The sequence below is a fragment of the Muscardinus avellanarius genome (genome assembly GCF_963383645.1).
Source record: "Muscardinus avellanarius genome assembly, chromosome: 7".
In the NCBI taxonomy this organism is placed as follows: domain Eukaryota; kingdom Metazoa; phylum Chordata; class Mammalia; order Rodentia; family Gliridae; genus Muscardinus; species Muscardinus avellanarius.
The window spans coordinates 60,100,932-60,121,173 of NC_137793.1; the positions used below are offsets into that span (position 1 = coordinate 60,100,932).

Here is a 20,242-nt window from a genome sequence, read left to right on the forward strand (position 1 = left end):
CCGCGAGCTCTGCTGAGAGCCGGTGGCCATCTTTCTGATCCCGCGCTCTGCTGAGAGCCCACAGCCATCTTTCTGGCCCTGCGCTCTGCTGAGAGCCGGTGGCCATCTTTCCAGCCCTGAGCTCTGCTGAGAGCCCGCGGCCATCTTTTTGGCCCCGCGCTCTGCTGAGAGCCGGTGGCCATCTTACCGGCCCCAAGCTCTGCTGAGAGCTGGTGGCCATCTTTTCCCGCCCACGTGCTCTCTTCTGGAGCACCGGCGGCCATCTTCCACTGCCACCGCAGCCGCAGCCACCACCGCCGGGGCGTGCAGGCTCCGCCGGCCGCCAGGCTGCCAGTTCCACCCGCCCGGAGCCAGGCTCCTTGGGTGATGCTGGCACCTGCTCTGCCTGCCGACCTCCTGCACGGGCCAGGACCTCTGCCTGCCGCTTGGACCTCCTAAAACCGCTGTTCCAGCTCGGCGCTCCAGTCACCGCCGGGACCTCTGGCCGGTTTGCCCTGCCTGCCCCGATCCAGGCTCATTGGGCGGCGCACAGCCGGCTTCAGTGTCTGCCACAGTCACCCACGCCAGGTGTAGCTCTACTCGCTGCTGCTGCTCCGTTTTGCCCGCCCAAGCCAGGCTCACTGGCGGTGCTCCTCGGGGCCCAGCCTCAGCGACTGCCGCATGCCTGGAAGCCATTTTGTCTCCACGCCGCAAACCCGGCAAGCCATGCCGCCTACGTGCCACCGTTTGATCCCGCCTGCGCCAGCTGTCAGTGCCATCCACACCAGCCACCAGCATCTGCGTGCCCCAGTTCCACTGCACCCCCAGCAGCTTCTCAGCGCTTCTGTCGCAGCCAGCACTGGCTGGCAACACTTCACTCCGGTAAACTGCCTCCTTCCCTTGGTTAGCGGGTTCCGGACTTGGGTCTTCCGGTCCACTGGGACCCCAAAATCCAAGCGCTTGGTGACCCATTGTCCCCTGGTCCACTGGGACCACCCTGTGGATGACCAGGTCATCCTCCAGTTTTGAGAAGGAATGAAGACGTTCTTCCCTATCTCTTAACCTCCGTTTCCAAACGACTGAGCAGGGAAATCGGGGACGCCCATTTCCTGTTCTTCATTTCCGCCCGTAAACCAATTATGGGAAGTCGAACCTTTATACTAGCAGATGCCCTGAGAGCCTGTCTTCCTTGATACGAGTTGGGAAATGGGTTGTGGTGGCCCAGGAAAAGTTAGGAACTTTTATAAGCAGTCTGGTATCCCTCCAAATGCTCTCCCCTATCAGCTGCCATTTATTTTCCTGCCAGCTGCCATTTTGTGATGGCGCATAGTCGCTGCCTGGTGATGTCACAGTTGCCATCTTGGCCTGCGCCAGACTGCAATTTTGCTGGGTGGCCCGTCGCACCCTAGGTGCTGTGGGAAACGCTGGGCCTGGGCTGGGGCGACACCCTCTGCCCATGGGGAGTCTGCGTTGCCATTCTTGCCGGACACCAGCCCCGGGACGCGCTCTTTGTGAGTGTAGGTCTGTCGCAGCTGACAGAACCTTAACATGGCATCTAAAGTTTTAATTCCAGAGAGAAACAGGCGGAGATGGAGCGTACACTCTGACTTTGCCAAAAAGCAGATCCCTGGTAGCTGCCCTTTGGCTGGCGGTGGCGGCTCAGCCCTCTGGAGCGCCACCTAGGTATGGAGGACTGCAACGACAACTACCTCCAGGAAGTTGTCTGAAGTCTGCCTGAAGTGGGGCGAAGCCACGCCCACCAATCAGACTGTGCCCGGCGTGTGGCCAGGAGGGCCACTGGAACAGAGCCCTTGGAAAAGGATGAGCCCCAGGTGCCTCAACACAGGGGGAGCACCTTTCCAGACCAGGCCCCGCCGCTGGCCCTACTCAGTCTGGCTGAAGACTGACTGCTCCTGGATCCCTCAACCTCCATCCTCTTTGCCAGCTCAGGCCTTTGCCTGTTCAAGCCTCCTCAAGCGCACATCACTAAGCTGTCCAGGGTAACCTCCAATTCGCACTGCAGCTATGCACCCACCTGCACCCCCTTCTGGGGGACTGGACTCCCGACTCCTCCTGGCCTGGGGCCCCTGACGACGCCCCTTAACAGCAGGAAGAAGCTAGAGGGTCCAATCGTCATCCGTTATCCCTACCATCAAAAGGCCGGAATGATAAGTTGGGTCCTGCACTCATGTGACTTTGTGTCACATGACCTCTGCAGGGCAAGGGAAGGGCTGAAACCCCCGCGAGAATTGGGCATTCCCGCGAGTAAACCCTCCTCTCGCGAGATGCATACCTTGAAAAGGAGAGCCCGCGTCCTCAAGCTTTGGACAGGCGCGCGGGCCCCACGGTGCCTCGCCCTGATCCCCAGGAGAGCCGTGCCATTAAAACTTTACATGCCATGTGTACCGAACCTCTCTCGTGTTTTTCACACTCCGCCGTACTCACATTATTTTTATTTTACTCGCATTAATTTTTTATTTTACTTATCAGTAAGGTTTATCCTAAGATTGTCCCAAATGGGAAAGATAGGACCAGGATTAAAAAAAAAATCAAGAGGGTTAAAGCAAGTGCAGAAGGTTTGTGGTAAGTTGCAGAGTGTTTGTGGTATGTTTGTTGGCATGTGTGATGAAGATGGATTATTAAAAGGGTGTAGGTTTCTAATAAGCCTACTGCTTGTGTATTCCCCCCAAAAAAGTGCTAAAGTTCAGCATCAGGGGTGTACTATGGATAGAAAGGCTAGAGGATTACTTTTGGCAATGAAATCTGGAGACCCCAAAGTCTGTAATAATTCTTTAAAACTGGCTTCAAGGTTGTTTATCGGAAAAAAAAGTTACAGGAGACTAAGTCATATCATACAGGGAATCGAAATTTGCCTTAGAAATTAATTCCAAAAAAAGAGCTTGTTAAGTCCACCAGGCAAACAATCTAGAGACACATATCCAGGTGAAGATTGGCATCTTGGTTTCACTCATATGCCAGGGGAAACTTTTAGATCTTTTTTGACTGGGACATAGTCCTAGATAACAATGTTACCCTATTGTCAGCATACCAGCAAGTTTTAAGTAAACTTCAAACAGTGCCAGAGGAAAAGGGTAAATTCTGTTTTGTCCAGGTAACGTGGTGCTCATGAAATCATCTAAAATCTTTATTCCAAAGCCTATTTTAGGTCTCCACAGCACTAATTTCTGGATTCATGTGGTGCAAAATAAACTTAATACATCCCACTTTTGTGTGTTTCAGCCTAAGTCAGCAAAACAGGTTTTAATTTCTCTTTTAAGTGCTATGTTAAGGTTTTCATGGTTAACCTGTATTGTAAGTGTTGTCTCATAAGGTTAAAGCTTTCTGACAGACAGAACCTGACCACATCTATCGAGGCCCTTTGATTGGCATAGACACACACGGCATGGACCCATCTGATTCCCCCATGCATGAATGTTACCCTAATGCTGGGGCCCCCCAACTTCGCCCCTGTTCAGCTCGAAGCAGTTTATGACCGACTCGACGTCCTTATTCCTTTGCTGAGGGGTACATTCATGCAATAGAAATGAGGAAAAATTAATGAAAAGTGAGCTTGTGTTAAATGTTTGTAAAACTATAAATGTCAAAATGTATTTTCTGTATCTACCTTTGGCCTGACAGGTGTCAGGATGTTACTAGACAGAGGAGGGAATGTACCAGTATTGGGAATGGCCTAGGAAGATTTGAGAAAGCTATGATTATTAATATATTTCAAAAATTGGGTGAGGGGCAAATCTGTGCAAGGACTTGGTTTCTGCCTAAAAACAGGCAACTATTCCAATGTAAATTAACATAGTTAAAAGTAATTAACAAGTCAATAGGAGAGGAGAACTAGGGCTTTCTCTATCTAAAGACAGATCTTAGGAGAGGAGAACTAGGCCTTTCTCTATCTAAAGACAGATCTACATGGTAAGCCAGCTAAGATGGTAGGAGGGGTCGACCTTCATGAAAGGAGACACTTTGCCACACCTTGCTGGGGGAGGTACCTTACAGGATAAGGGGAGGTACCTTACAGGGATGTTCACCACGTCAAAATTATGTAAACAAGATGGAGGTCATGGGTATAAAAATTCCGGTCCATGTCTTGGGAGTGGTGATTTGGTCCGGGCCACCCTCCTGCCTCATGCCATTTTGGCATGAGGCTGTAACTATTTTCTGTATTTCTATCTTTTTAATAAACTTCTTTAAATCTTCAAAAAAAAGGCTGGGGGTGTAGAATGCCCTTAAATTCGATCCCTAGCACCATAAACAAATAAATATGGGTCTGATATATATACATGAGCTTCAACTTGAAATATGGAATGCCCAAGAAATGCCCTATAATTACTAAAGTATTCCATAGTAACCAATTTTAAGCATTATTATCACTAATAAGCATTATCATTACTGTTTTTTTAAATAACTGTAGAAGGCTGACTACAACATTTCTTTGTTCCTTATTTCTAGAAAGTTCCTGCTGTGGTCTCTATAAGCCAACTACACAGAACACTGCCAATAATCCAACCCAAGTCATGAGCTGGTCTAAAGTCCCAGGAGGACCTGGTAATCACTTCTCTTTTTCTTTTTAAAGTACACTAAAACTTTGTCACAGTCGTTTGAGCTACAGAAAGAAATTTTATATAAAGCAGTTCTATCCTAATTACCACTAAAGTATTTTGATCCTTTAGCACAAAAGAAAAAAGGAAAAAAATCACTGATACATTTATATACATATACATTTTATTGGTACTGGGAATTGAACTCAAAGACATTCTAACATCAGAGCTACACCCTCAGCCTATTTTATTTTTATTTTGAAACAGGGTCTGGATAGGTTGATAAGAGACTCACTTCTTGTTGAGGCTGTCTTTGAACCTGTGATCCTTCAGTCTCAGCCTCACAAGTACTGGGATTATAGACAAGTGCCACCACGCCCACAGACATCAAAGTTACTCTTTTGTCCTAAAGAAGTCTGAGGAAAAGGCAGTTCTGAAACACTATGAAGATTTCAAATCAACTTTAAAAATATTTCCACTGTCAGAACAGTTGTTACATATATTCTCTAAAAAGTTCTGAAGTCCTAACAAATATCACAAAGACATGAGGGTCTGCTCTCCAGGTTGTGCCTGATACCCTTTGGCCTCCGGTCAGCCACAGAGTCATCTTGCATCTCATCTTATTTTTTTCTCTTGGTAATGGATTGAGGCCAGGCTGGTGCTGCTGAGTGAGTACTCAGCACAGAGCCACACCCCAGCTCCCAGGCATGTTCCTGTCTTTGCTCAGAAGAGCACACAGTAAATGATGACACAAGACATCTTGACTTAAAGCTAGTGTTGCAGCAAAAAAGCCCCAAAAGAGGCCAACAAACTCTCAGTTTATCGTAATTAAGTTACAGGGTTTTTTTTGTTTTGTTTTGTTTTGTTTTGTTTTTGTACTACTGGGGATTGAACCCAGGGGCATTCTACCTCTGAACTATACCCCCAACCCTATTTTCTATTTTTTATTTTGAAACAGGTCTTGCTAGGTTGATGAGTCTCACTACTTGCTGAGTCTGTCCTTGAACCTGGAATTCTCCTGTCTCAGCCTCCCAAAACTGGGATTACAGGCCTGAGCTTCTATGATTGGCTTAAGTTATAGTTTTTTAAATTCCATCTTAAAAACTGGGTGAGTTGACACATGCCTGTAATTCCAGTGCTTGAGACTCTTGAAGAGGAGGCCTTCAGGCTCAAGGTTAGCACATGGGAATTCAATGAGATCTTGTTTCAAAATAAAGAATAAAATAGGGCTGGGGGTGAATCTTTGCTCCTGGATTCAATCCCTAGCAACACACACACACACACACACACACACACACACACACACACACACTCCACCTTCAAATCATACAGGAAAAACTACTATAACAGATTAGTGAGCAGTCAGGCTTCTAATAATTACTTAAAACTAGAAATCCAAACCAAAAAAATAATTGGCCACTCTACAAAGGCAGCATAACATGGCATGGCATGCAGTAGTTAGCATTTTTTATTTAATTTGTGTTGTTAGGTATTGAACTAAGGGGCAGTCTATCCCTGAGGTAGACCCTCAGCTCTATTTTTTTTTAAAATTTGGAAACAGTGTCAAGCTAGGCTGTAGAGCCTCATTAAATTGGTGAGCCTGGCCTTGAACCTGTGATCTACCTGTATCAGCCTCCAAGGTGCTGGGATTACAGACACGTGTCACTGTGATTAGTAACATTCTTCATTTATAAGCTTGAAGAAACTGAAGGCAAGCTTAGGTCAAGGGAATGGAGTAGACTAAAAATTTTTTCTTTTTTTGCAGTACCCAGTATGAACCCAGGGGCATTCTACTTCTGAGCTATACACCCCCAGTCCTATTTTTTATTCTTAAATTTGAAATGGGGTATCACTAAGTTGTGGCCTTACTTAGTAGCTGACACTGGATGAAAATTTTAATTGGCAGTAAAAGCAGAAATCTTTCACTCTATTGTTATTGAACAGAGCATGAGACAATACACTGACAAGCAGAAAACTGAACTAAATAGGTTGATATTTACTTTAAGAAGCTGAGATAAATTTAAGGATAGAGATAAAGTGTACCAGTATTGGGAATGGCTTAGGAAGATTTGAGAAAGCTATGATTATTAATATATTCCAAAAATTGGGTGAGGGGCAAATCTGTGAAAGGAATTGGTTTCTGTCTAGAAGCAGGCAACTATCCCAATGTAAATTAACCTAGCTAAAGGTAATTAGCAAGTCCATAGGAGAGGGGACCTAGGACTTCCTCATCCTCATTCTAAAGACAGGCTTCTTTACATATAATGATTGGATAACCTAGCTAGGATGGGAGGAGGGGTCGACCTTCCTGAAAGGAGACACCTTGCAACACCTTGCTGGGGGAGGAACCTTACAGGGACGTTTACTATGTCAGAATTACTTAAAGAAGATGGAGGTCATGGGTATGAAAAGTCCAGTCCACATGTTGTATCTTTGGTGGGGCATTCATTTGAACCATCCCCCCATGCTATTCTGGCATGGGGCTGTAACTATCTTCTGTATTTCTATCTTTTTAATAAACTTCTTTAAATCTTCAGCAAGAGTCTGAGCTAATGTGTATTTACTCTTTGCTCAGGACAAGAACCCGCACTTTTTCTGTTTTTCTTTTTTTGTGGTATTTTTGGTGAATTATTCCCAGGGGTCTAACAAAGATCCCTGGGGACAGTTCCCCCAGATGGTAACCCTCACCCCCCAAACCGTAACATAAAGGAATAAATAAATGAGCAAAAATTTAATTTCTAAATGACTGACAGAATTGCCCCATTATGCATGCACCTGAATTTTTTCTCTAATTTTTTTTCTTTTTGAACTAAAAGGCATTCTAACTTTGAGCTACACCCAGCCCTATTTTTTTTCTTTATTTTAAAACAAGGTCTCACAAAGTTGTGGAGTGCCACAACCTGTGATCCTCCTGTCTCAGCCTTATAAGTACTGGGATTACAAGCGTGCACCACCACACATGGCTCTAGAGTAAATTTTGAAAAGTATAATGCGAGACAGGCATGGTGGTCACATCTGTGATCTTAGTACTTGGGAGACTGAGAGAGGAGGATCACAGGTTCCAAGCAAGTCTTACCAACTTAGTGAGACTATCTGCAATTTAATGGGACCCTGTTTCAAAATAAAAAAGAAAACAGGTCTAAAGGTATAGCTTAGAGGCAGAATGTCCCTGGGTTCAATCCCCAATAACACTAGCACAAAACAAACAAACTGAGAGCCAACCAAATGGGAGAATATTTTTGCCAACTATTTCTCTGATAGAGGATTAATATCTAGAATATACAGAGAAACTCAGGACTAAAAAAAAATCCAATCAAAAAATGGGCAAGTGAACAAAATAGATACTTTACAAAAAAGAAATTCAAATGGCCAATAAATTCATGAAAAAATGCTCAACATAATTAGCAAATCAGAGATATGCAAATCAAAACTACCCTGAGATTTCACCTAACTCCAACTAGAATGGCAATCATTCAAAACACAAACAACAGATGCTGGCGAGGATGTGGAGAAGTGGGAACTCTATCTCACTGTTGGTGGGATTGCAAATTAGTGCAACCACTTTGGAAAACAGTATGGAGGATCCTCAGAAGAATGAGAACAAATCTACCATTTGATCCAGCAATACCACTTCTGGGTATGTACCCAAAGAAAGGAAACCAAACTACCAAACTAATGCATGTGTGTCTATGTCCATAGGTGCACAATTCAGCACTGCCAAACTATAGAACCAGCCAAGATGCCCATCAACAGATGAATGGATTACAAAACTGTGGGATATGTACACATGGAATTTTACTCAGCCATAAAGAAGAACACAATTATGTCATTTACAGGGAAATGGATGGAACTGGAGGACAGTATGCTAAGTGAGATTAGTTGGTCACAAAAAATAAGAAATCGGATGCTCTCCCTAATATGAGAAAACTAGGGATAAAATGGGTCCTAAAAGGAACGCTAGATGAAGAAGGAGACAGTACAGATGAGCAAATAAGGAGACCTAATTGAGGGGATGGGAGGGGGTAAGAGGGAAATTCTCTACTGCACATGATGTACACTAACAAACATATCAATGTCAATCACTAAGCCAAACATGAAAAGGATGGGGGGGAAGGAATGGGGCAGAAATTGGGGAAGGGCTAAATGAGTGATGCGTGCCTCTACCATCTGTACCCCATTAAGATGTATGACTACAATGCACCAATAAAAATTTTTAAAAGCCAAACAAATAAACAAAAACGAAGTAATTAAACAACCAATGAAACAAACATGAAAATTAAAAATATAAGGCTGAGGGTGTAGCTCAGAAGTAGAATATCCCTGGGTTCAATCTGTAGTACCACACACAAAAAAGTAATGTATAATTCAAATATTAAGGGACAGTGCTAAGTTACCCTCCAAAGTAGTTGCATCAATTAGTAGTTCCATCAGCAAGGTATGAAAACACTCACTCAAGAACCACCCCACCTCCTAGGATTATCAGTTTTCTTCATTTTTGGCTGTCTGTAGAGTCGATCCTTCTTGGGATTCAGTTTCTTTGAAGCCTAAGCGTACGAGGGTCCTCTCGTGCACCAACACTCCTCACCGCACACCCCTTCTTTGTCTTTAGTGACTGTGCAACCAGGCAGCTTGTTATTTGTTCAAAGGAAATTCTTTATGTCTCAATCCTTTGTTATGAATCACAAGTATTTCTTCCAGTCAACTTAATTTTAAATATCTTATTATGAAGGAATGCCTCCTCCACCTCCTCCTCCGTCTTTTTACAATACAGTAGATGGATCCCAGGGGCATTCTATCTCTGAACGACACCCCTATTCCTATTTTTTATTCTTAATTTTGAAAAAGCTTTTTACTAAATTGCAGAGGGCCTCACTAAGTAGCTGAGGCTGGCCGTGAACCTGGGATCCTCCTGTCTCAGCCTCCCAAGTACTGAGATTGCAAGTGTGCACCACCAGGCCCAGCTAGGAATGTCTTCTTTTTATTTTTATTTTTTATTTGTACCAGAGGCTAAACCCAGGGTATTCTACCTCTGAACTATGCCTCCAACTCCATTTTTAAATTTGAAACAAGATCTCCCTAAGTTGCTGAGGCTGGCCTCGAATCTTCAATCCTCCTGTTCCAGCCTCCCAAGTACTGGGATTACAAGTGTACACTACCATACCTCACTGAATTTATTCTTTTTTTTGTGTGTGTGGTACTAGGGATGGAGCGTAGGGCTATTCTATCTCCGAGCTACAGTCTCAGCCCTATTTTTTTAATCTTTATTTTGAAACAGCATCACACTAAGTTGCAAAGGGCCTCACTTAGTAGCTTAGTCTGTCTTTGAATAGCATCCTCCTGCCTCAGCCTCCTGAATGCTGGGATTACAAGTATGCACCACCACACCTGATATCTGAATCTTTTTCCTTTATGACATCCATTCTGCACATTATGCTTAGGGCTATCACAAACCCAAAGCCATTAAGATAATTTTTCATATTTACTTCTAATTTTTTTATAGTTTGAATTATATTTGGCTTTTTAAACTGTCCTGAATTTTGTTAAGGTAAAGGGAAATATTTAATAATATCTATATCTACCTCACAAAATACTTTATTAAGATTAAAAGAGATTGTTTCTAAATTGCCTATGGCACAGCCCTTGGCAAATGATAAATGTTAACTGTTAATTGAATGCGAAATATACTAAAACATTTAATAGTTATGCTGGATATATATTTAATATTTAATCATATTTAATTATTTATACATATATGTAATATATATCATGGTAGTGGGAACTGAACTCACTACCTTTCTACCACTAAGCTACACCCCAATCACTTTTTTTTTTTTTTTTTTTGCAATACTGGGGATGGAACTCAGGACACTGTACCTCTGAGGTACACCTCCAGCCCTATTTTTTAGTCTTTTTAGTTTTGAAACAGGGTCTCACTGAGTTGCAAATGGCCTCACTAAGTAGCTGAGGCTGTCCACACATGAATTGCGATCCTCTGATCTCCACCTCCCAGATGCTGGGATTATAAGCATGTGCCACCACGCTCAGCTTCCCAATCCCTTTTTTATTTTGTTGTGTGGCACCAGGGATGGAACTCAGGGGAATTCTAGCTCCAAGCCTCACCCCCAGCCCTATTTTTTATTCTTTATTTTGAAATAGGGTCTCACTGAGATGCAGAGGGCCTCACTAAGTAGCTGAGGCTGGCTGAGAATCGAGATCCTCCTGTCTCAGCCTCCCACATACTGGGATTACAAGCGTACGCCACCACATCTGGATCCTTTTTATTTTTAATTCTAATTTTGAAATCAGGTCTCACTAAGTTACTATGTGTTCTCCTAGAGCCTGCGATCCTCCTGCCTCAGCCTCCCACAGACTGGGATTGCAGGTATGTACTACTGTGCCCAAGTAGTAATATAACATATTATGAAAGAACAAACAGAACCATGGGGCAAATCAAAGAAACTGGAGTATGGAAGGCCGAGAGGGGGTTTGGTATTCATTGAGCATTCATTAAAGTTAGGAAGTTGGTGTTTTTTTTTTTTTTTCAATAGTGGGGATGGAACCCAGAGCACTGTACCTCTGAGCTACACCCCCAGCCTTATTTTTTATTCTTTATTTTGAAACAGGGTCTCACTGAGTTGCAGAGGCCCTCATTAAGTAGCTGAGGCGGCTTTTGAACCTGCAATCCTCCTGTCTCAGCCTTCCAAGTACTGGGATTTCAAGTGTGTGCTACCATACACAGCTTTCAGGAAGTATTTTAAGCACTATTCTGTTAATGACCCCCCAAAATGCCCTATGCACTGGATATCTTTACAACCATTTTAGAAATGAAGGAATTGAGGCACAAAGAGGTTAAGCAACTTTAGTGAGATTACATAGTAAGCAATAGAACTACAATATGAGCCCAGACAGTCTGCTTCAAAAGCCTACACTAGCTGGGCACAGCAGCACAGGCCTGTCATCTCAGTGCTTGGGGGGCTGAGACAGGAGGATCGCAGGTTCAAGGACAGCCTCAGCAAGTAGTGAGACTCTCATCAACCCAGCAAGACTCTGTTTCTAAATAACAATAAAAGGGCTGGGGGTGTAGCCCACAGGTAGATTGCCCCTGGGTTCAATCCCAGATGAAGTATCTACTTCAGGCTAGGTACTCTACTAGAGCTAGGACTGCAGAATAAACAAAATAAAATCTGCCTCCAAGTAAACACAATATATTATAAAATCACAGACAAGGCAAGGCACAGTAATGCACACCTGTAATCCCAGTACTCAGGAGGCTGAGATAGGAGGATGAAAGGTTTGAGGCCAGCTTCAGCAACTTAATGAGACCCTCCTTTAAAATATAAAATAAAAAGGGTTAGAGGTGCAGTTCAGAGATAGAATGCCCGTAGGTTCAATCCCCAGTACCACAAAAAAAAAAAAAAAGAAGGAAAGGAAGAAAGAAAGAAAGAAAAAAGGAGGGAGGAAGGGAAGGGAAATCACAGAAGAAAGGAATCTGAGTCAGCTGAGGGCAAAATTAACAAGGCTAGGGAGAGAACACTTCTAAAAGGAAGTGATGCTTGGGCTACTGAAATGAACAAAGCAGAGAAAGGTGTTTTTGAACATGGGAAAAAGTAGGGGGCCTGGGAACACACATACTTCAAACCAATACTGGATTCTATAATAAATAGCAATTTTCCACTGCCACTGAGTAAAAGGTTCACAGCTTGCAGAGACTTCCTCTGAAAGAGCGAGAATGGAGTAAAGAATCATGCATAGACTTGTAGGAAGTCAGCCCGATGGAAACTTAGACAGCACAAGCATTCTGTGCCTTGTCCTTAGTGAGTCCTCAAATACTAATGCTGCACTCTATCGAGCCCTTCTTCTACCGTACTCATAATATTCTTACAAAATAGGCACATGAACAAGATGTGGTGAGAACTCACTCTGCCTAATCCACAGCAGGGAAACCTGAAGTGGTAAAATGGAAGGATTCTGCATTACACTCAGTTTTGTTAACGATGGTGCTGGATTAGCTAGATGCGGTGGCGCACACCTGTGATCCCAGCCCTTGGGAGGCTGAGCAGGAGGGTTGCAGGTTCGAGGCCAGCCGTGGCAACTTAGACCCTCTGAATACAAAAAATAACAGGGCTAGGGTTATAGTTCAGAGGTAGAATGCTCTAGGTTTAATCCATAGTAACAAAGTAACACACAAAAGAATAATGTCGGATTTGCAATTATAGAGTAACAGAACTGGGCAGAACGTAAAGGTTACTTAGCTCAATTCAAGATGAAACTGAAACCAAGAAACAAAACTATTTGTCCAAGGTGACATAGTTGCCCATAGTTGGCAGAACTACCAGTTCTTTCTTTAAGAAAGATGTAATAAAGGAGCCTTTTAAAATTCACCTTCTTTTTGTGGGACTAGAGATTGAACCCAGGGGCTTTCTACTTCTGAGCTACGTCCCCATCCCTATTTTGTTTTTATTTTGAAAGAGGGTCTTACTAAGTTGTGAAGGGCCTCACTATGTTGCTGAGGCTGGCTGTGAAACCATGATCCTCCTGTTTCTGCCTCCTAAGTACTATGATTACAGGCATGTGTCACCAAGCCCAGTTAAAATCTACTTTATTTGTAAATTTAAAATTACATGTAATTTACGCTGGGTGTGGTGGCACACACTTGTAATCCAGGCATTTGGGAGGTTGAGACAAAAGGATGGCAATTCTTGGACAGCCTCAGCTACCTAGTGAGGCCCTTTGCAACTTAGTGGAACCCTGTTTCAAAATAAAGAATAAAAGATAGGGCAGGGGGCGTAGCTCAGAGGCTGAATGCCCCTGAGTTCCATCCCCAGACCCCCCCCCCCACACAAACACACACACACACACACACACACACACAAATTACATGTAATTTAGCATGGGGTATAAAAGAACATAAGCCCTCTAAAGACGTTATGTTTCTAGCACACTGCATGTAGACACACACTTACTTAGTCAGTCTCTCGATGGTCTGGATGTGCACGTTACTATGCGTTTGGGACAGAACAGCTTCATGCTGAGCACATTTCAAACAAAGCCCACCAACTTGGCTGGGAATATTAGCAGCAAGAAGAGACTCTTTATGCTTCAGGCGCTGTTTAAGATCTTCACAATTTTTCTGATAGTCAGCTAAGTCTTTCCTAAAATGAAAGGGGAAAAGTTCTATGAAATGGCCAGGTAAAAGTATACTACTTTTTGTTGTTGTTGTTGTTTGTTAGTTTGTTTTGGTTTTGCAATACTGAGGATGGAACCCAGGGGCATTCTACCTCTGAGCTACACCCCTGGACCTATTTTATTTATTTATTTATTTATTTATTTATTTATTTATTTACTTACGGGTCTGGGGATGGAATCCAGGGGCATTCAACCTTCGAGCCACACTCCCTGCCCTATTTTTTATTCTTTATTTTAAAACCGGGTCTCACTGAGTTACGGAGGGCCTCACTAAGTAGCTGAGGCTGTCCGCAAACCACGATCCTCCAGTCTCAGCCTCCCGAATTCTGGGATTACACGCCTGGCTTGGTCCTTTCATTTTTGAAACAGAGTCTCACTAAATTGTGAAAGGCCACACTAACTAACTGAGGCTGTCCCCGAACCCCAATCCTTCTCCAGTCTCAGCCTCCCAAATGCTGGGATTACAAGCATGTGCCTCCATGCCCGGCTAACGTATACTACTTTTAAGCCAATCATCATAATGAATTATGACCATTATTTATGGGTGTTTACATACAATGTGTCATTAATTCCTGCTACAAACCTAAAATGTATGTAGGATTATCCTCATTGACACACTGAGTATAATGAAACTTGAATACATTACTTAGCTCAGATCCTCTTAAGTTTTTTTTTTTTTTTTGGTGGGTTTGGGGATGGAACCCAGGGACATTTGACCTCCGAGCCACAACCCCTGCCCTATATTTATTTATTTATTTATTTATTTATTTATTTATTTATTTATTTATTTTTGTGGTACTGGGGTTCCTGGAAACCCTTTTACCTCCGGGCTACACTCCCAGACCTATTTTATACATTTTTTAAGGTTTGGAAACAGGGTCTCTTAAGCCAGAGTGGCTGGCTTTGAACCTGCGGGATCCTCCCGTCTCTGCCTCCCAAGCATGGGGATTACAAGTATGCGCCACCATGCCTGGCTCTATTTTTATTCTTTATTTTGAATCAGGGTCTCACTAAGTAGCTAAGGCTGTCGTGAACCATGATCCTCTGGTCTCAGCCTCCCAAATGCTGGGATTACAAGCGTGCTCCACCCACACCCAGCTCTCTTAAGATTTTAATACAGATTAGAGTCTACTATCTAATAGGATCCTACATCCATCAACATTATATTACCCTCAAAACGAAAATAAAACTCCAAATGTACATCCTACATTAAACCTCATATAAATCTCTTAATCAAGGTGTAGGGCAACATCAAAAAACTTCTTTAAAGTGAGGTAAATACCCTACTTCAGTGCGAGCCTATAAAATGTTCACATGGTTTTAGCCTGGCAGGGGCACATGCCTGTAATCCCAGTACTTAGGAAGTGAGATAGGAGGATTGCAGGTTTAAGGACAGACTCAGAACTTGATGATGAGTCCCTGAGTAAGTTATCAAGACTCTGTATCATAAAAAAAAAATAAATAAAACTGGGAGTGTAGCACAGATGTAGAACACCCTGGGTTTAATTTCCAGTACTACAAAAAGAACCCCCACAAAACATGGATTTTATCCATGACTAATTTATTATTCCTTATTCTCTTTAAGAGGAAAACATAAAGAAAAAATCTAGCCAGAAGTTCAACATAATTATTGCAAAAGAAAGTGGGCTACCAAGCAGTTGTATAGAATTTGAAAGTCATAAGTAGCAGCCATTAGCTGGAATGTTCAATGTAGTAGAGAAAAAGGCCAAGGAATGGCTGGTGTGTGAAAGTGTGCACACATATTTGATTTTTGCTTGTTTATTTTTACTTTATGTACTCACCCCTGGATGAGGTTTCTCTCCAAAGCTTCTTTTTTTGTTTTGTTTGTTTTTAGTGGTACTGGGGTTCCTGGAAGCCCTTCTATCTCCGGGCTACACTCCCAGACTTACATTTTTATTTGGAAACAGGGTCTCCTAAGCCAGCACGCACGGCTGGCTTCGAACCTGCACGATCCTCCTGTCTCTGCCTCCCAAGTGCGGGGATTACAAGCTTGTGCCACCATGTCCGGCTATTTTATTTTATTTTATTTTATTTTTTGTGGCACTGGGGACAGAACCCAGGGGATCCTCTGGGCTATACTCCCAAACTAGTTTTATAATACCAAAAATATGAATTATTTAATTAATTAATTACCTAACTAAAAAAATTAATCATTATACTTTTTATGGTACCATAAATGAATTATCTCACTTTACCTCAAAAATGTCAGTTGAGATTCCAGGATTTCACTCTTTGCTTCATATGTAAGTTTTAGCCTCTCCTACAGAACAGAAAAAAAGTACATTTTCTCCATTAACTGTTTTTTTATAAGAACATTTTAATTATTAATATTAGGCACAATATTTATTCTTTTCACTAACTGGAAAAATAATGTTTCCTTTCAGAAAATATTTTCTGTAGCTCATCCTAAATTTTCTAATTTTGTTGAATCAATGCTTACAAAGAATTACTGAGATATAAAATAGTGATTACTAATATATTTTTCTTTCAAAAATCACATACATCAATCTTACCCTTAAAAGTATGACTTTGAAGCCAGGTGTGGTGGCACATGCCTGTAAACCCAATGCTTGGGAGGCTGAGACAGGAGGATCACGTTTCAAAAGCCCTCTGCAATTTAGTGAGACCTTATTTCAAAATAAAATGTAAAATTAGGCTGAGGGTGTAGTTCTGAGGTAGAATGCCCCTGAGTTCAATCCTCAGCACCACAATGAAGAAATAAATTAAATAAACCATTAAAAAGGCTGGAAGTAGAGCCGGTGTGGTGGCACTTGCTTGTATTTCCAGTACTTGGGAGGCTAAGACAGGAAGATCAAGGTTCGTGGACAGTCTCAGCTACTTAGGCCCTCTGCAGCTTAGTGAGAACCTGTTTCAAAATAAAGATAAAAAATCGGGCTGGGAGTGTATCTCCAAGGTAGAACGCCCCTGGGTTCAATCCTCAGGACCACCAAGGAAAAAAAAAAGGGCTGGAATTGTAGAAGTATAGCTCAGAGGTAGAATGCCCTTGGGTTCAATCCCTGGCACAACACACACACACACACACACACACACACACACACACACACACACCACACACAGAGTTGAAGTGTAGCTCAGAGGTAGAATTACACACACACACACACACACACACACACACACACACACACACAGAGTTGAAGTGTAGCTCAGAGGTAGAATTACACACACACACACACACACACACGCACACACACGCGCGCGCGCGCAGAGTCAGGAAGTGGCTAGTTTTAAGAAAATGAGGGTCCAGTGATTGGAGATGACATAAAGGGGCCTGTGGAACATGTAAAGTTACATATCATGATCCAGAGCTGGGCATGGTGGCACAAGCTTATAACCCTAGAGTTTGGGAGACTGAGACAGGAGGACCATGGTTTGCGGACAGCCTCAGCTACTTAGTGAGGCCATTTGCAACTCAGACCCTGTTTCAAAATAAAGAATAAAATATAGGGCTGGGGGTGTAGCTCAGAGGTAGAATGCTCCTGGGTTCCATCCCCAGTAAAATACATATCATGATCCAGAGGTAAAATACATGGGTATTCTTTTAGAAATAAATCACTGGGATTTGTTCTGTCATAGCATGGTCAAGCAAGAGTGAGAGATAAGAGACAGAGATATAAACACACAAAACTGCTTGGAAAAGTGTAGGCCTGAGGGAAATCAAAGATGCAGCATGATAGCTAACAGGGAATGTAGGGTCACGAATGGGGTAGATTGAAAAACTATCTTTGAGAAACCACAGACATCAGACTTACTAGGCAAAGGCTTTCAAACAATTGTTTTATTTATTTTTCTAGATCTTTTTACTGGTGCATTGTAATCATACATCTTAATGGAGTACAAGATGGTAGAGGCACACATATACACATCACTCATTTAGCTCTTCCCCAATTCCCACCCCATTCCCTCCCCCTCTCTCCTCATGTTAAGCTTAGTGATTGACTTTGATATGTTTGTGAATGTACATCATGTACATTAGGTAATTTCCCTTTTCCCCCATCTCCCTCAGTTAAGTTGCCTTATTTGCTCAACTATGGTTTCTCCTTCCTCATCTAGAGTTCCTCCTTTGACCCTTTTTCTCCCTAGCTTCCGCATATTAAAGACAGCATCCAATTTCCTACTTTTTGTGATTGACTAATCTCACTTAGCATAATGTTCTCAAGTTCTATTTCCCCCAAAATGACATAATTTTGTTCTTCTTTATGGCTGAATAAAATTCCATCGTGTACATATCCCATAGTTTTGTAATCCACTTATCTGTTGATGGACATCTTGGCTAGTTCCAGAGAAGAATGTATCTACCCAAATACCAGTAGTATTGCTGGATCATATGGTGGGTTGTTCCCATTCTTCTGAGGATCCTCCATGGTGTTTTCCAAAGTGGTTGCACTAATTTGCAATCCTACCACAATGTATTAGAGTTTCTACTTCTCCACATCCTAGCCAGCATTTGTTGTTGTTTGTGTTTTGAATAACTGCCATTCTAATTGGAGTTAGGTGAAATCTTAGTTTTGATTTCAGCTCTCTGATTGCTAATGATGCTGAACGTTTTTTCATACATTTATTGGTCATTTTAATTTCTTCTTTTGTGAAGTGTCCATTTAGTTCATTTGCCCATTTTTTTTTCCAGTACTGGGATGGAACCCAGTGGCATTGTACCTTCCATCTACACCCCAGTCCTATTTTTCAGTCTTTTCATTTTGAAACAGTATCTCACTGAGTTGTGAAGGGCCTCACTAAGTAGCTGAGGTTGTCCACAAACCACGAACATCTGGTCTCTGCCTCCCGAATGCTGAGATTATAAGTGTGTGCCACACACCTGGCCCAATTTGCCCATTTTTTGATTGGGTTGTTTTCTTAGCACTGAGTTTCTTGAGTTCTCTGTATATTCTAGATATTAGTCTTCTATTGGAGAAGTTGTTAGCAAAAAAATTTTCCATTCTGTTGGCTGTTGAGATTCTTGATAGTTTCCTTTGCTGTACAGAAGCTCTTCAGTTTAATGCAATCCCATATATTGATCCTCCTTTTAATTTCTTGTGCCTTTGGAGTCTTGTTAGAAAGTTTTTACCTATGCCTAAGTGTTGAGGTGTTGGACCTATGCCCTCTTTGAGGAGCTGTAGGTCTCTGATTTAATTTCCAAGTCTTTGATCCATCTTGAATTGACTCTTGTGCAGGGTGAGAAAGTGGGGTTTATTTCCATTCTGCATATGGTCAACCAGTTTTGCCAGCACAATTTGTTGAAGAGGCTATCTTTTTTCCAGTGTATGTTTTTGGTCCCTTTGATTGGCTATAAGTGTGTGGATTTCTTTCTGAGTCTTGTATTCTGTTCCACTGGTCCTTTTGTCTGTGTTTGTGCCCATACTGTGCTGTTTTTATTCCTATGGCTTTGTAGTATAGTTTGAATTCAGGTATTGTGATGCCTCCTGCATTTTTTTTTGTTGCTGAGAACTACTTTGGCTATTCTGAGTTTTTTGTTGTTCCAAATGAATTTAAGGACTGATTTTCCTATGTCTGTGAGAAATGACCTTGGCAATTTAATGGGTATTGCATTAAATCTGTAGATCACATTTGGAAATATGGCCATTCTCATGATATTTATTCTTCCTACCCAAGAACACGGAAAATCTTTCCATCTCCTAAGGTCTTCTATTTCTTTTTTAAGTTATATAATTTTCTTTGTAGAGATATTTTACCTACTTGGCTATGTTTATTCCAAGTATTTTATTTTATAATTTTTGTGAAATATCCTGAGTGGAAGTGTTTTCTGGATTTCTTTTTCAGTGGATTTATGGTTGGCTTACAGGAAAGCTTCTGATTTTTTAAGATTGATTTTGTATCCAGACATATGGCTATATTTGCTGATTAGTTCTATAAGCTTTTGGTTGACTTTGTTGGGTTTTCTAAGTATAGTATAATGTCTTCTGCAAATAAGGATAGTTTTAGTTCTTCTTTTGCTATTTGTACTCCTTTGATTTCCTTCTCTTGACTTATTGCTCAAGCTAGAGTTTCAAGTACTAAATTGAAAAGAAGTAGTGAGCTGGATATGGTGGCGCATGCTTGTAATCCCCGTGCTTGAGAGGCTGAGACAGGAGGATTGCGCAGGTTTGAAGGCAGCCTCAGCTACTTGGTGAGGCTCTCAGCAACTTAGTGAAACCCTGTTTCCAAATAAAATATAAAATAGGTCTGAGAGTATAGCCCAGAGGTAGAAAGCCTCTGGGTTCCACCCCCAGTACCACCAAAAAAAAAAAAAAAAAAAAAAAAAAGTAGTGATAAGGGCCATCCTCGTCTTATTCCTGTTCTTAGGAGGAATTCTTGCAGTTTTTCCCCATTTAATATGATGTTCTCTGTAAGCCTATTGTATGTTGCCTTTATAATGTTGAGGTATAGTCCTTCCATTCCAATTCTCTGCAGTGCTTTTAGCATAAATGAGTGCTGGATTTGTTGAATGCTTTTTCAGCATCTATTAAAATGAACAAGTGATTTTTTAC

At 42.1% G+C, this 20,242-nt stretch overlaps 1 protein-coding gene across 1 annotated transcript in view; it reads right to left on the bottom strand.

Moving 5' to 3' along the window:
• The window catches only part of SDCCAG8 (SHH signaling and ciliogenesis regulator SDCCAG8), a gene marked incomplete at both ends in the record, with an annotated part of 250,021 nt that overhangs the window by 187,068 nt on the left and 42,711 nt on the right, over window positions 1–20,242 (bottom strand). Inside the window, 2 exons of the mRNA XM_080698322.1 lie at window positions 13,496–13,684; window positions 15,935–15,999. Of these exons, the coding sequence (XP_080554448.1) occupies window positions 13,496–13,684; window positions 15,935–15,999 (254 nt within the window). The remainder of the gene's footprint in view (window positions 1–13,495; window positions 13,685–15,934; window positions 16,000–20,242) is intronic.